Source organism: Carya illinoinensis, chromosome 2 (assembly GCF_018687715.1).
Source record: "Carya illinoinensis cultivar Pawnee chromosome 2, C.illinoinensisPawnee_v1, whole genome shotgun sequence".
Classification (NCBI taxonomy): domain Eukaryota; kingdom Viridiplantae; phylum Streptophyta; class Magnoliopsida; order Fagales; family Juglandaceae; genus Carya; species Carya illinoinensis.
This window is the reverse complement of record NC_056753.1, coordinates 30,848,187-30,866,045: the sequence shown is the minus strand read 5'-3', so window position 1 is coordinate 30,866,045 and position 17,859 is coordinate 30,848,187. Positions and strand designations below refer to the sequence as shown.

The following is a 17,859-nucleotide window of genomic DNA, read 5'->3' as shown; positions in this document are numbered from 1 at the left end:
CTAGCACTGAGGCCAGCTGGCATACATGCTAATTGAATGGAATGGGCGTTTCATTTTGATTTGACCAGCCACAAAAGTCTGTTGAATCGCCAAACTTTTATTGAATTCGTGACTGAGTCCATACGTCGCATTTTCTTACCATGCAATATATATTCAAGCCAGGTTTTTACGACTTCCCAACTCGGATGTTGCCTTTATTATACTCACTGCCATGTTCTTGGCATGCATCACCTTTATCACTTATTAACCTTCAAACACTTACATGACTAGATAAATATTATGAAAGATAGCAGCAAAATAGGAAAAAGAGTTGTCGTGGCATCTCTTAATATTTGACAATGCATCAGAAAAGTCATTAACTTCCATACCTAGCAGTTAGGAATGAAAATCGGATGGTTCGGTTCGGATCGGATAATCCGATCCGACTGGTTATTTTTAGATTAGATCAGATTGGACTGAATTAGATTCGGTCTATTTTTTAAGGGATCACAGGATTTCAATCCGGTCCTGATTTAGAAATTTTTCACCTCGGAACCCTTGGACCGGATCAAATAAAAATTTAAAAAAATATATTATTTATATAATAGTTGTATATAATTAATTATATAATTATATATGGTATAAAAATATTAATAGTTTAATATAGACTATAGTTATACTTATACTAATATATAGTTATACTAAATTACTATAATTAATATTTCAACAATAGCTATAGTGACCTATACTAATAGTTTACTATTAATACTAATATATTATTATATAATTTATATAGTTATACTAATCATAATAAGTTAATAATTAAATCACTAGAAATATAACTATATATATTTAGTGTGAATGTGTTATTATATTCTTTAATATATAACTATAATATGTAGTACTAGTATATATTAATATATTATAAGAGTTCTAATATAAATATAATATATAAATTATAATATACTAAATCACCATAACAGTATAACTAATACTAATATATATAACTAATACTAATATATAATTATACTAATAGTCTACTATTATATAGTTATACTAATCACTATAATTAAAACTAATATATAGCTATACAATATACTTATATAGTTGTACTAATATTATTAGTCTATTATATAGTCTAAGACTCTCAATTCTAATATAGGTTATATAGTTATAACTAATACTAATATTGATATTAATACTAATAATGTAAAATATAGATATACTAACTAACTAATTCAACATAAATAATATTACTAATATAATATAGCCAAATTGAATTACTAACAGTCTAATACTAATACAATTAAATAGTTATACTAATCATAAATTCATAATAACTAAATCATTATAAGTCTATATCTATATATATTTAGTATCAATGTATTACTATATTTTTTAATATATAACTATTAACTTTAATATATAATACTAGTATAACCGATAAAAAAAATATATAGTACTAGTATATATATGAATGTATTAACATATTATAAAAGTTATGATATAAATTATAATATATCATATATTTGTAAATTTATAATATTATTAGTATAGTTAGCTTAATATGTAATATGTTAGTATTAAATCACTATAACTACGTAAAATATTAGTAATAAGAATATTACTGTTATTACTATTATTTAATATAGTATTACATATAGTATTAGTACTAGTATAGTTATTAGTACTAATAAACTAATAGTATTAGTTATTAGTATTACATATAGTTACATATATAGTTATCACTATTACTATTATTACATATAGTTATTAGTTATAGTATTATTACTAATAGACTGATACTATTGACATATTACTAATATATATAATAGTATACTATATGTATATATATTAAATATATTACAATATAATTATATAAGTATTAAATAAAATATTATTAAATAAGAAAAAAATAAAGTTAATAGTAAATTGAATAGATCAGATCGGACCAGACCGAATCGAACCAAATTGATCCCGAAGAAATTCAATCAATCCAAGGTAAAAGAACTCTTAATCAAATAGATCTGATCCGGTTCATAAAATCTCTTCGGACCAGACCGAATTCACCCTTACTGACAGTACTACGTGCATATCCTGATCACTCGCTGCATGGTGACGAACGCATGCATGCAAATATGTGTTTGTTTGAAACTTACCCATTTAATACCATAATGAGAAATGCTACACATCATCCCACACCACACACTTTATATATTAAAATAATATTTTTTTTTATTTTTTTTTTAATTTTATTCTTATTAAACTAATTAAATTATTCTATTTATCATCTACACATTACATATTTATTATAGAAAAAATAAAAAAAATTAAAATAAGTATGGTGTGTGAAGTGTGAGGATGATAAGAAGAATTTTCCTACCATAATTAACGTTACTGTAGTATACAGCGTGCGCATGCATATACGTCAGACGTCAAAGCAAATATATATATTCTACCGACAGTGCATCACCCAGATGATCTGGAGATGTTAGAGCATTAATGCAACTCTAAATTAAAAGCAAATGTAAGAAAAATTTCCTGCATTGATCTGGCTATATGGAGAAAGTTTAACATATCTGGTACAGTATATGTTAGGAATTTGTTATGTCTGGCGAGCGACTCTATACCGATCAAAGTTTATTTTAATATTTCACTACTTGCCGCTTGCTCTTCCCTCAGTTTTTCTGTGTCTTCATCCCGAATGCTCCCTTTCATCTTTTTATTTTTTCTTTCTTTCTCCCGAAACGCCCTTCCCTTCTTTGACCCAAGCTTCCCCCTTCTCTTTCTTGCTCATTTCTTCTTTAACTCGCAGAGTATTTACTTCTTCAGCCCCATTCTAGAGACCTCACTCTTCTCCAGCCTGCGGTGCGTCCCCTTCTTTCCAGCATATTTAACGTATAAATAAGAGGGCTATTCTCTTCTCTCATTTTGATGTCGACGAGAGTTGGTTACACCTCCAGAATTCATCGACGGTGGTTGGAACCGTAGAGGAAGACAATTTTCAGTTATGAAAGAAGATTACGAGGTACTTTTCTTACCATTTCGTTTCCTTGTACTAGGATTGTTGTTCTGTTTCAAACTTCAAGCCCTAAAAACAAAATACCAAACAGTTTCTTAGAATTAGACTTTTTCCTTGGAAGGCAATTCGAAAGGCAATTCGTTTTTGTTAGAATTTCTGGGCAATTTTACTCACAAACCTCGTTCTTTGCTTTGATTCCACCATACTTCGTTTATCCATGATGTGGAACCTCACAGAGGTGAAGCTCGACAGTAATCTCCAAAAACACGATCCCACCCACCAAAATCGCATATGATGAAATCCAGGGAACCCCTAGTACTCCACCCCACTTCACTGGAGAAAGTCGATAGTTATATGTGTTTTTCTTGAAGTTATTTAAGGTATTCATGTGTTGCTTGGCCTCTATACATTGGTTTTGTCATTCCTCTAAAGAAAATAAAAAATTAATTTTTAAATTAATGCATCGTGCTTGATAGACCTAATGAGACATGGTGCACCCTGGGTCATTCTTCAAAATAGAGAGGTATAATCGACCATATGCAATGTTAAGATCAAATAGAAGAAAAAAACTGGATGAGATATGAGAAATTTCTGCATGCACACAAGGACACACATACAAAGAATAATTAAAATATATAATATTTTATTATTATTTAGATTTTAAAATAACTAATCTAATATGGACTAAACTATCTAAAAGTTTATATTCTAACTAAAAATTAATATTCTAATTAAATTATAGACTTTACAATGGCTAGCTCGTAGAATGATCAACATTCATGTGCAAAAAGCTTACATTTTCTCTCTGATAGTTGGTGACAAGAATCGATTTTTGACGCAGGCAGAAAGGAAGGTGATTAGACAGGCTTTGCTTCTTTGTAACCAGTCAGAGCGTACGTACAAAACATGCAGTTTCATTTTGGAAAAAATCCTCACAATTTTTCAATATTTCACATTTTATATTTTTTTAACTTTTATTATTTTATCTTTTATCAAATATTTAATATATAAATAATAAATAAAAGAATTAAATTAATTTAAAAAGAATAAATTTAAAAAAATAAATAAAAAAAAGAAAAAAAAAGAATGTAGAGTGTTAGAAAATTGTGTAACATTCTCTTCATTTTGATACCCAATGCGCGTTTAGAATCTCTTCTTGCCTCTATGAACAAGTCCAATGATGTCCCTCGCTCCGCTTCGGCTGTGATGATGGGTTGGTGTAATCACTCTGCTGAATAAGGGTATAGAATTTTTAAAATTAAGTTTTATTACAAAAAAGTGTAAACTATATATATTTTAGTGAGTTTTTATTATAAAATATTTATTTCAATTATCATTATTATTCATATATGTGTGTGTGTGTGTTTTGCTAAGAAAGAGTGAGATGGAGGCTGTAATCCGAATTCGTGGGATATTGACAGAGAGCAATAGGGAAAGGTGGAGCAGTAGAATGGCAAGTTGGTAAATATATAAAAGAAGAAAGGGTAAGCTGGGAAGGGAAAGAAAATGATGACAGGCTGAGGGAGAGGAATCTTTTAAGCATAATTTTAATTTTTCACCGCCGGATGGACCAACAATCCCATCCCCAAAGTAAAGGCCATTAAAATCCGGTCAATCGGAGGGTGCGGAATGTAACGTAACGTGGGAAGTCAGGTCAGGTTACAATAATACATTATGTTACAGTTAAAGAGAGAGAGAGAGAGTGAGGTTCATGCACCTAAAAATAAATAATGTCGACGCCATCCATGTGGCTTTGAGATGGATGGATAGATATTCAGCAGAACACAAAACGACAAAGTTTTGAGAAAAAGGTAAGATATTAAAAGATGTAAAGGTAGGGCCCATAGAGACCTGTGGGGTCAACCACGCATGATTATGAATATTTAGCTGATCCGTATTCAATGTACAGATGGACGACACTAGAAGTTTGAAACAGCTTCGAGGTCACGATTAGATTACTTGCTTTTAGTGCGCGTCACCTTTTTTAACGGGGCCTCTCTTATATTTAGTAATTTAATTACTTTGTTGCAAGTTGTTAAAATTTTGTTCTGATGTGCCTGCCGATATTTATCAATCATTTTACTTCCTTTATTGCAAGTTGCTAATACTTTATTCAAATATGCCTGTCAATATTTTAACGTTTTCTACCCATCCATTTGAGTTTATTTATAATTATTTTTTATTTTTTAGATCATAAACTTTAATCAAATCAAAATGTTTGAACAGATCGAGAACGATAAAGAAAAAAAACGAATACTACTTTAATTATAATGATTATCATGATTTTCTTATATTTAAATTTTGCCTAACTTTTAATAAATATTATTAAAAATTTAAATATATAGAATTTTATTATATATAAATAAAATTACGTATTAATCTGTATATCAATACTAATTTTTTTATACTTAAAATTTAAATTAATATTATTTTTAATAAAATTTATTTTTTAACTAATCATAATAGATTAGTGTACATATTAATATATAATTATACTTACAACTAATTTTTTTTAAATATATATATATTAATGCCAAGTGACAAATCAATTATTGACAAATTAACACTTCTTATGGTTGATGGATTAATATTATTTTTACTTTGAGTGACGCTACTCACACCGAAAAATATTTTCTCTTTTTCTTTTTTTTTTCAAAAGTTTTTTAAATCACTCTAAATATTTTTAAAAATAAAATAAAATTCACAAATTTATTAAAAATGTTTCTTTAACCATTAAATATTAAAAAAGAAACATTTTTTTAGAAAAATGTGGTACCCATTTTTCAGTGGGAGTAGTGTTTTTCTCTAATATTTATTGAATATTAATAATAATATTTATTGAATATTAATAAATATGTAAAACTCATTTCATATATATTATCTTTTTATTTAAAATTGTCAAAAAAAGTAATAAAGCCCATTCCACATTTCGTATCAGCAAAAATAATATAATATATATTTTGGTAACAATTGGGAGGCATCGAGTGGGCATGTAATGTCTCTAGTGACTCATCATTCATGTGCTATACGTACGTATAATATGCTGCTTTGTGTTTGCCGTAATCGCTGTCTGATCAATAGCTAAATTAAGCACCATCATGCACGCATGTGATATTGGGATATTATAATACATACATACATATATATATACATGAGTCATTATATAAAATAAATTTATAAAATAATGTGATTTTAAAGAATCTATTAATTTTATTTTATAATAAAAATAATTTTACAATCTAACTATCACATTAAATTATATTAATTTATAAATTTATTTCTATATAATGTCTTTATAATTAAAATATTTTCCTTAATATATATAAACATTACTGACGACTGGGTGTCTTCAACTTAAAAGACACTGACCATTTTCCTAGTGGTCCTTAGTGTTAATCATAGGTTAAAAATCCAAACTTATCCAAAGCATGATTAGGACTGTGACAATGATGCAACCGAGTTGAGTTGCAATTTTATCTAATATTTTAAAATAAATATAGATTAATTTTATATATAACTATGAAATATATAATTAATATTTCGTAATTATTTTAAAAAAGAATGAGATTTATTATTAAAAATTATTATTTTTATATAAATTTTATATTTTATTTATTTTTTTAAAATTAATTATGAGATAATTATACAATTCACAATTATAAATATTTGTTCTCATAAATATATAAGGTATTTCTTTGCTAAAAGGTTAAGAATATATATATAATATAGGTGATAAAATTTATTTTTTCTATTAATTTAAATTTTTAAAATAGATAGTAATTTTTATAATATTAAAGTAACCTTAAAAATATATAATTCTTTTTCATTAATGTTTTTTAATTCATAGGTTTTACAGAAAAGAAAGAGTGACCTACTTGGGGTTTGATCGACACGGAATTAGCTAGGTGGTAGGTAAGCATCATATGTTCTACCAAACGTGAAAGCTACATATATTATATTACCCCACAAAAAAAAAAAAAAAAGAAAAAAAATCATCCGTGATAATTATCGATCGATCATTTCGTTTTAATCTTATCATCATGATGTATAACTAATAATATCATTAATTAAAGCTAATTAGCTAGCTACTACCTTATCAACACACTATCTTTTTAATACTTATTTCGTTTCTATTGAACAACACCTGTATATATATATATATATATATATAAAATAAATAATTACCTTTTGAAGTATTATATATCTCATTTAACAATTGAAACTCAGGCAACTTGGATTAAAAAAAAGGATTCATGATATTGTTCATGTACCAAAAAGATGCGATGATCAGCTGCAGAATACTAATACATGATCTCATCACTAAGAGCATTGGCATTGTTTCATCAAAGCCAATGCCAAATTTTGATGAAAAGTACATATTTTGTTGAATCATAAAATCTTCCTATTCATAATCTCACATTGGATTAGTCATTAGATTCATCAAAATAATAATATAATATTATTTTTTTAATAATAATTTTTTTTCATATTTTACAATTAAACCTACTATATGTACATTAATAATTTAATTTGATATTTAAATTATTGATTTACAAGCACTAATTTTTTTTCTCAATCTAATTACCAACAAACACATTTTGTCAATCCTTCTTCTACCTAACAATCAAATATATAATAATTTAAGGAACAACAAACACATATACAATTTGTTCATTCAAAATAAAATATTATGTTTGAAACTAACTACAAACCACCCTTCTTCTCTACCTAAACTTTTACATCTACAATTCTATCCTTGGTCAAACACAAAAATTCCATCATACACAATACCCAACATTCATATCCATAATTCTTCAAACCAACTTGTAGATGTAGCTAACCGTCCTTCCTTTGCCAAGTTTTTTAGATGTAGCTAATAGTCTTGGATTAAACCCTATAAATATATCCATTCTTGAACTACTTCCCACTCATCAAAAACCAATATTTCTTCTTCTAATTCTTCGCATTTTTTTCTCTTATTTCCCTATGGATCCCTATAGCAATACTCTTTATATGTTAGATGAAGATTATTTCGATCATGAGGATCTTATGATAGAAGCAATGGCCGTACATAGACAACAACGTGCAACTCTTGGAGCATCTTCTTCACGTCGTCCTAATTCTCAACCTCGTATGTTCATCCGACGCAATCCATTGGAAGGTCATGAACGCCTTTGGAAGGATTACTTTGCTCAACCGCCAATATATCCGCCAAACGTTTTTAGGAGGCGATTTCGAATGAATCGTGATCTTTTTTTGCGTATACATTCTGCACTTGTCACTCATGATGATTATTTTATCCAAAAGAGAGACGCCAGTGGGAGGCTTGGATTGTCCTCCCTTCAAAAGATGACCGCGGCAATTAGGATGCTCGCATATGGGGTAACAGCAGATCTTATGGATGAGTATGTAAGAATTGGAGAAAGTACTGCACGGTTGAGTATGAAGAAATTTGTAAAGGCGATCGTGTCAATCTTTGGGGGTGAGTACTTGAGGTCTCCAACCAGCAATGATATAGCAAGGTTACTAGAAGTTGGACAAAGGCGTGGATTTCCAGGAATGTTGGGTAGCATTGATTGCATGCACTGGAAATGGAAGAATTGTCCTAGTGCTTGGAAAGGTATGTACTCTGGTCACGTAAATGAACCAACTATTATTTTGGAAGCTGTTGCCTCTTATGATCTTTGGATATGACATGCTTTTTTTGGTTTACCTGGGTCTCATAACGACATCAACGTACTTGATCGATCTTCTGTTTTTGCTACGTTGGCCGAAGGCCGTGGTCCTCCATGCAACTATACTATCAATGGTCACGAGTACACAATGGGATATTATCTTGCTAATGGTATATATCCTTCGTGGGCAACATTAGTAAAAACAATTCCTGCTCCACATGGGAAAAAGAAAAAACATTTTGCTGCTTGCCAGGAGTCTGCAAGGAAAGATGTCGAACGTGCGTTCGGAGTACTCCAATCTAGATTTGCAATTGTGCGTGGACCTGCAAGGTATTTCCAACCTGAAGTTTTAAAAGATATTATGTACGCATGCATTATCTTGCACAATATGATTGTTGAAGATGAACGTCATCTATATCTCGGGGCTGACCAATTCAATTATGAAGCCAATGATGATACTCCATCCGAGCCAATTTCACGCGATAATATACCTGAATTCATGGAGTTCATTGCCCAACATCATCGTATTAGAGATAGAGTCACTCATTCTCAACTCCAAGCCGACCTTATCGAGCACTTATGGAATATGCATGGCCGAGCATAATATGGATTTCTTGAAAAGCCAACGTCATCTTCGTTGGTGTATTGTAGTGCTCATTAAAATTCAACTTCTTTTTATGACTTCCTTTTTATTATTTTAATGTTGAGAACCTATCACTAGTTTGTTTAATTGAAGGCAGTATCACTTGTTCATCGTATTAACTTATATGGATATATATATATATATATTTATATTGAAGGCAGTATATATTATATATTTTAGTAACTTTTTTTGGATATATATATATATATATATATCCATATTTATATTGAACGTCGAACGTGTATATTAGTGAGTATAATTAACTTCTTTTTGGATATATATATATATATATATTTATAGTCAAGGCAGTATATAAATTGTGCCTTTTATTAACTGTAATGGATAGGAAAATATTTATACTAAACAAGGCAGTTGCACAATATGCTCTTTTGGATATAATGCTCAATGACATACAGCTTTTGGATATAAAGGAAAATGACATACAGCTGCAACATCTTCTTAAATAAAAATACAAATTCAGTGGATTAAAAACTACACATCTCGTATAAAACCAGTGATGACTTGCAAAATTTCATATTGCAGATTTTACAAGTTCGCTCGAGCGGAGGCTTTTGGCCGCTCGAGCGAATTCAGGCAGATTCAAACGCTCGACTGCCGCTCGACAGGGAGCTCGAGCGGGTTGCTGAAAAACGAAGATCGCTCGAGCAGAGACATTGGCCGCTCGAGCGAACTCAGGCAGAGTCGAACGCTCGATGTGCGCTCGATAGGACGCTCGAGCGAAATCAGGTAGAGTCGAACGCTCGATGTGCGCTCGATAGGACGCTCGAGCGAAATCAGGCAGAGTCGAACGCTTGACGCGCGCTCGACACCCCGCTCGAGCGAACATCGTATTTTGACAGGTTTTCCGCTGTGGGACCATATAAAAGCCATTTTTCACTCTAGAGCCGCGAGTTTGGACTGGAGAACACTCTTTGGGAGAGAAAAACATAGCTAGAGGGATTCAAATCATTTTGTTTTGGAGACGGAATTCCAATTTATTGCACGTACGTTGCACGTATTTTGATGGTACAAATTCAGTGGATTAAAAACTACACATCTCGTATAAAACCAGCTTCTTAAAACAAGGATTTATCTCTACACAACTCTACAAATTATTAGTGTCTAAAACTGGTACACAATATGGAATATACATCTCCTATGGATCTAATAAAACCTACAAACTATACTATTGACTGCAACTATACAGCTGCAACATTTGGAGCCAATAAACCTTCACAAATTCAGCTGCATGACATAAAAAATACAGCCTCAAAACAGGAATATACAGCAATCGGAAAAGCATACAAAATCAGCCTAACTAAATGACACCATTATCATACCATATTGTCCACAAACAGATCCAACAGACAAGTTTAAGAATACAACCTCCATTCACCAAAATACTTCCAGCAATTACAAGTTGCATCACATACAAACAGATCCACAAACACTTCCCAAAAATGGGTACTTCACAGATTTTCTATCCACAAAACCAAGTCCAAAAACTAAACTAACATTCAGAAATTCCAATGTATTTCCATTCAAAAAAATAGAAAGTCATCCATTATCATAGTGGCTGCCCAGCCACATGCTTCATGTTGAAGTCTTGTGGCTAAGCAGCCACTACAAGCTGGAAATCAGAAAGTCATTCGGATATACCATCTTCATCACTCATTGACTCTTCCCAAATTTTTTTCTGAACTTTACGGAAGTAGGCTTGCTGCATGGCATTCATACCAGAAAGATCCTTGCCCATCATCTCAGCATCAAACTTTCTTTTATCAAGATCCAGTTGTGCACCTCTATCGCGATCAGCCTTCGTCTGCCATTCTCTTCTCTCCGCCATGAACAAGCGTCTATCCTCGGTCATTACTCCTAATGCCGTGTTGAACTCAACATCAAATTGTTCTTGTGCCTTCCGCTTCTTCAAGCTTTCCTTTTCAGCCTTTTTTCCAGCAGGCCTTTCAACGATTTCCTCCACAACATCGCCCAGAACTTCACTTGACTGCTCATTGGAAGGCTGTCTATCGACAGGCTTTCTCCTCATAATCAGCGTACTCATGTGTTGATGCCATTTGGGTTGGTGCCTCAAAAGATTCCAAGAATGCTCTAATGTGAAGTTCCCTCGTTCCATCTCTTTGTACAATATCTTTGCTCTTTCAATCTGAAATTTTTTTTAAGAAATAGTGTCAGCTTCTTAAATATAAGGTAAATAGACCACATTATTAAAGGAAAATGAAACATACCTTATCTTGCTCGGTCGCACCACTCGGGTGCAATGACTCAACTTGTGCTAGATATGCACAAAACTTATTTGTGCATTTTTGAATCATGGACCAACGATTGATCAATGACCCAACCGAACGATTCACATTATGTGGTTTCTTATATTCATGGTAAAAATCAGAAATCCGCTCCCACATTTGAGTGGATTTCTGATCAGTTCCCCGGATGGCATCAATACTAATGTTCAGCCAACCAGAGACAAGTACGTTATCCTCCTCAACAGTGAAAGAAGCTCCTCTTTGAACTTTTTTTGTTGGAGGCCTCTTTTCACCGTGAAGGGGAGTTGGGCTGACCAAAGTATTAGAATGGGGTGTGAATGTTGGAGTGGTAATAGGACATTCTCCTCCACTTTGTAAGAGAGTAGTGAAGAATGGGTCCTCCTCCAAAAGATTGTCCATCCTTTAAAAATTACAATTTTTAAGTTGTTAGACATAACCAAATTCAGAAACAATAAACAAGGCATGGAATTCAAAAATTACTGCAATTGAAAAATATAATACCTAAACAAGACAGAACAGCTTACAGAAAAACTGTATAACAAAATCAGAAAATTCTTATAAATAAATGACTGCAAAACAGATAAAAAAAAAGAACAAAAACAGAAAAACAGCAGCACATACAACGTATTTTGCATTAAACAAGGTCCAACAAGACAATTTACAGAAAAACAGTATAAAAAAATAGAAAAACAGTAGACTAACAAGCACTTATTTAAGGCCTATCAAATTCAGGTCATATATGGAAACCAAGTTTTCCATAGACAGAAAGACAGTATAAAAATTCAGCTTACAATTTAATTGAATATGAGACTGTAATTTATTAGTAACTATAAAACTCCAATATTGCTGTGTGAATGACCTACTGTTCTCCTTGCAAACAAGCAACATTCTTAGGTTTGCTTTGTTTCAGTAAGAGTTATGTAAACCTTCTCTGTATTTATTAAGGAATGGAATAACCTGCTCTATCATATGGGGGATTAACAAAAACCTCACACAATAACTTCCAAGATCGAATAGTCCACCTAAAACCAAAACAATTGGAAGACTCCATCAATTTTTTAATGGAAGAATCAGTTGAGGAAGCACAACTTCTAAAAGCTTATTAGGCGAAGTGCTTTCACACAATATTGACACGATCTTATTAGGAACCTCTAAGTTCTAAAACAGTAGATCCACAAGCAATAAAACCAAATGGGTCCTTACAAAAACAGTAGATCCACAAGCACTTTTCCAAATGGGTCCCCACAATTTAATCGACCTCTTTGAACTAACATATTTACTAATCATGCATCATGGCATCCTTTACATTACCAACCTCACCAAGTTTTAAAAATAGATGCTTGCTGTTGGATTGTTCATGAGGAAAAACTCCAAACACAAACAAGAACAAACCAAATTCTTCCAAACAAAAACAAACAAGAACACAAGCATGTCATCCTTATTTTTATCAAATCTGGGATGATCCAATTCAAATCAGTTACATCCAATTGATCTGCATGTTGGATGTAGTTTCCAATAGTAACAAACTAAAGATGATAGTCAAATCTACCCACTCACACACAAGAACAACAGACTCCAAAATATTCATCAATGGGAAAAATAAAAATTTATGAACAACAGGCTCAACAGTATCACTTGCTCATCATCCCGAAGCAAATATACCACCATACACATAACGATATTCATCAATTGCTAGGGAAGAACTCCATATAACCGAGTGCATACAAAACCAATTCACACACAGCCACACAAATCTTCCTATAGGCAACAATACATTACAGTTTTAGTAACTACAATACCAGAATGAGTGTGGTTGCTTGAGCCGAAGGGACTGACTGGTGAAGAAAATCTACAAGAAATTCACAAAATCAATGACCCAACTTCAGTCGAATGCTCAGTAACCATTTATTTTTTCCACCCAAACAACCGAAAGCAAAAGCCCCAATCGGGGCTGAATGGAAATAAAAAACAGATCCAAGATTAGGGTTCAAAAAGAAAAGCAATCGGCCGAACCTGAAATCGGATGCCTTCCGCACGAATCTGATCTACTTGAAACCAGTAGAAGAAACCCCCGAATGATTCTGCACCAAGAATCCAAGGAAGAATCAAAAAAACCTTAAAAACGAGAGAAAGAGAGAAAGTGGGAGAGAAAACAAACCGGCTTCCTTTGGAGAAGAAGATCGTGTAGAGCCGAGTGTTCTTGCCGTTGAAGAATCGAATGGCTGCGAAGATTCGAAGTGTAGAGCTGAAGTGATTGGGAGAAATGAAAATGAGAGAAATGGGGAGAGAAAACGCGGGGAGGAAACGGGGAGAGAGGGAAATGAAAAGTGACCGGTAGATAAATAAAATACACTAAAATAATGTGAAGATGAGTGCACAGTAGCACTTCATATATGAAAGACCCGATACATTTACTGTAGGTCAAAGTTACCCATTTCTGGGTTTGACTAATCCAATGTAGCATATTTTTCGTAAAATCATCTAATTTTGCATTTGGCATTGGCTTTGATGAAGCCAATGCCAATGCTCTAAGTCGTGAGGTAACTTTCATGGCTACCTAGTTTTAGAGGCCAGTTTCTAACTTGCGAAGAAAATTATGTGCAGAAGCATCTTCCAATTCATAATTAATTAGTATTTTATTAAAGAGTTTTATTATATATAAATAAAATTACGTATTAATATTAATTATTTTATATTTAAAATTTAAATTAATATTACTTTTAATAAAATTTATTTTTTAATTAATGACATTAAATATATTAAACACAGATGTACTTATAGTTAAAATTTTCACTTATCAAAAACTGTGACGTGATTGATATAATCTAAACCCCTCTTTCGGTTCGAACCCCCAATGTATTAAAAAATGAAAAAATATAATTATAAATATAATTATATACCAATCTGTATATCAATATAATGTAATTGATTAAAAAATAAATTTTATTAAAAATAATATTAATTTAAATTTTAAATATAAATAAATTAATATTAATATATAGATTAATATACAAATATATTTATATATAATAAAACTCTTAAAAAATTACGATTACGTATTTTTTTGAATAGGATAGGGCGCGGGCGGTAGGGCACATTTAATATTTCCCCAGGCAAGCCAGGTAGCTATTGATTTATAGGTAAAATGGGCACTAAATTTCAGCTACGTACCGTTTCAGACACGTTAATATTGCTTATTGGATGCTCGATATATAGCTTCATTTGGGAATGAAATTGCATTAATATTGGAATGATATGGTTAGATTCTGAAGAATATCTTCCCCAGATTTGGTTCTTGCTGGCCTACACGTACCAATTGACATTATTTTGGCTGTCAAAAATCAATGTCACGCTACAGATAAATCAATGCTCCTGTTGCTGAAGCTGTGGACCATCAAGACAAAATAAAAATAAAAAATAGCATACTCTATATAGGGAAATGACTTGACAATTCTAGGCTAGGGATACACAAAATCGATAGAAGTTGTTGGAATAGAAAGGAACATGTTGAATCGATGGAGAACCGATCGGGAGGCAATGGCAATTTGAAAAAATCAACGTAAGCCAGTTCAGTCTTAATTTAAACCATAAAATTAGTCAATCTAATATATATACTTTATGTAAAATGACGGTTGTTTTACTCATACCGTTTGAGAAATAAATGAAGAGAAATTACTCCGTTTGGTTTAATAAACTCTCATTCTCTTATACTTTCTCTCGATCTCATTTCTCTCTCTCATCGCGTCACTAACAATTCTGGTGAATCGATGTCTTGGTTTTCTTTCCTTTCACCGACCGGTTTCGGTCGAGTAATTATATAATTTTCTTATTGGTACAGTTTCGATTTTGGACTAAAATCGAAAGTGAGACCTTTGGTTTTCATCCCTATTCTAGGGTGTATAAGTATGCGTACACTTAAAAAATAGGCACATATTGTATCCATGTTAAAGACATTGAGTAGGCTTTGCAACCTAGGCCAGCCCGGCTTATTCAGATAAAAGGCCTGCCATGCTGGCCATGGTTAGCAAGGTTACTGAACTCGGAACTTCTCAGCCAGCCCAATATTGTTGTGCGTGACATGGCTTTGCCGCAATTAGGCCTATCTATTGTTGTGGTTGCAATTTTGGTGATTTATTTTCTAACTAATTTTTAGATGGTCATAGGCAGGTTTTGTTTCTAAACTCATCTCAACTCATTATTATAATTTTTTTAAAATTTTAACATAAAATATAATAAAAAATTTAACGTTTTCAAATTTTAAAATAATAATAATATTAAAAAAAATATTCTAACAATATTTTATTCGATTTTTAACTTTTATATCAATTCAATTCAACTCAGCTTAATATTCAAACACAGTCTTAGAACACTAACACTTGATACATTCATTTAATTATGTGATGCCACGCTAGTTAAAATTTCTATTATATAGCATGTTGTAATAAGATTAGAATATCATGTCATCCATAGATTCCATACTCCGAAAATATTTAATTATTTTTCTTAAGTTTTAAACGACAATAAATAGAATTAATTAATGAGTTATACGTGCAAAAATATAACATATTTAAAGTAATTTCATATGCCTCTCATTTAAATAAATTGTCACTTAAAATGTCATATGAATAAGTACGAGTAAGTAGGGGTGAATCCGGTCCGGTCCGGTCCGGTCCGAGGAAGTTTTACGGACCGGACCGGACCTATTCGGTCCAGGATTTTCCCATCCTGGACCAGACCGAACTTCATACGGTCCGGTCCGGTCCGGTCCCATTCGGTCCGGTCCGGTCCGTTCGGTCCACCCTATGAGTTTTTTTTTTTTTTTTTTTTTTTCAATGACATTTTGTTTAATACTTATGTAATTATATTGTGACATATTTAATATATATACATATACTATACTATTATATATATTAGTAATACACCACTACTATTAGTAATAGTGATAATTATATATGTAACTATATCATGTAATAATAATAGTAATAATAGTAATATATGTAACTATATGTAATATTAATAACTAATACTATTAGTCTATTAGTACTAATACTATAACTAATAAATATATGTAATGATAGTGATAATATATGTAATATTATATTAAATAATAGTAATACTCTTATTACTAATATTCTATGTAGTTATAGTGATTTAATGCTAACATATTACATATTAAGTTAACTATACTAATACTATTATAAATTTACAAATATATGATATATTATAATTTATACTATAATTTTTATAATATGTTAATACATTAATATATATACTAGTACTATATTTTTTTTTTGATCGGTTATACTAGTACTATATATTATAGTTAATAGTTATATATTAAAGAATATAGTAATACATTGATACTAAATATATATATATATTATAGTTATAGACTTACAATGATTTAGTTATTATGAATTTATAATTAGTATGACTATATAATTGTATTAGTATTAGACTATTAGTAATTCAACTATTATATAAATAATAATTTTTTTTTTTAATCTATTCGGTCCGATCCGGGGTGAAAAACCCCCGGACCAGGACCGGACCGAATACCTTCAGTCTCTTAAAAATTGGACCGGGACCGGTTCGGTCCGGTCCAAAAATGACCGGTCCGGTCGGTTTTTCCGGTCCGGACCGTTCGACTTTCAGCCCTATGAGTAAGGATATGATAAGTTAAAGATGAAAAAACATCATCTTTCTCTTAATCAAAACCAGTTGCTCGGAACTGAAATAATAGCCTCAACAAGCCCGATTTGGTTCTGATGAATAAGCAAGTCGGTGATAATTTCAAAAATGATGAGCAGTGCTCAACTGGCCGAGCTTGACCCCAGAGAGTTTCTCTTATCTTTCAAGTATTTGAAGGTGAATCAAACTCAACGAGCTGAGGTTTTCCTCTTCTAATCCATAGCCAAAACCACAGGACCTTTTTTTTTTTTTCGACTCAAAAATATCAAAAAACCACTCCATGCCATAAAAGCCTCCCACCACCCCGAGATATATTTTTTTCGTTCACTGGCCAGGGGGTTGGAGCCTCCCACCTCCTGTCTGCCCTTTGCCGGACATGTTCTACGGTTATTTTCTGTTTTTCTTTAGTTTTCCGTCAAAATATGTTGATCTACCATCTCCCGGCCTCCTTCAACCGACACATGCTCCACTACCAGATTCTCTAGTCGCCGATTTATCAGAAGGTAGAGGAAAACAATTCAAAAGTGTGGCTCCTTTAGGATTAGCGGCTTCGGATTTTCTAGA

General features: G+C 31.6%; 2 protein-coding genes across 2 annotated transcripts; one reads left to right on the top strand and one right to left on the bottom strand.

The window, feature by feature from the left end:
* Positions 1-7,914: 7,914 nt before the first annotated feature.
* On the top strand, positions 7,915-9,438 carry LOC122295216. The gene is made up of 2 exons (XM_043104334.1): positions 7,915-8,621; positions 8,778-9,438. The coding sequence occupies exons 1-2, from the start codon at positions 7,988-7,990 to the stop codon at positions 9,278-9,280; spliced, it is 1,137 nt and encodes a 378-aa protein (XP_042960268.1). The 5' UTR covers positions 7,915-7,987; the 3' UTR covers positions 9,281-9,438.
* A 1,357-nt stretch (positions 9,439-10,795) lies between these two features.
* Positions 10,796-12,209, bottom strand: LOC122300875 (glutathione S-transferase T3-like). The gene is made up of 2 exons (XM_043111815.1): positions 11,566-12,209; positions 10,796-11,483 (listed from the first exon to the last, which is right to left on the bottom strand). Exons 1-2 carry the CDS (start codon positions 12,001-12,003, stop codon positions 10,965-10,967), a joined length of 957 nt encoding a protein of 318 aa, XP_042967749.1. The 5' UTR covers positions 12,004-12,209; the 3' UTR covers positions 10,796-10,964.
* Between the last annotated feature and the right edge of the window lie 5,650 nt (positions 12,210-17,859).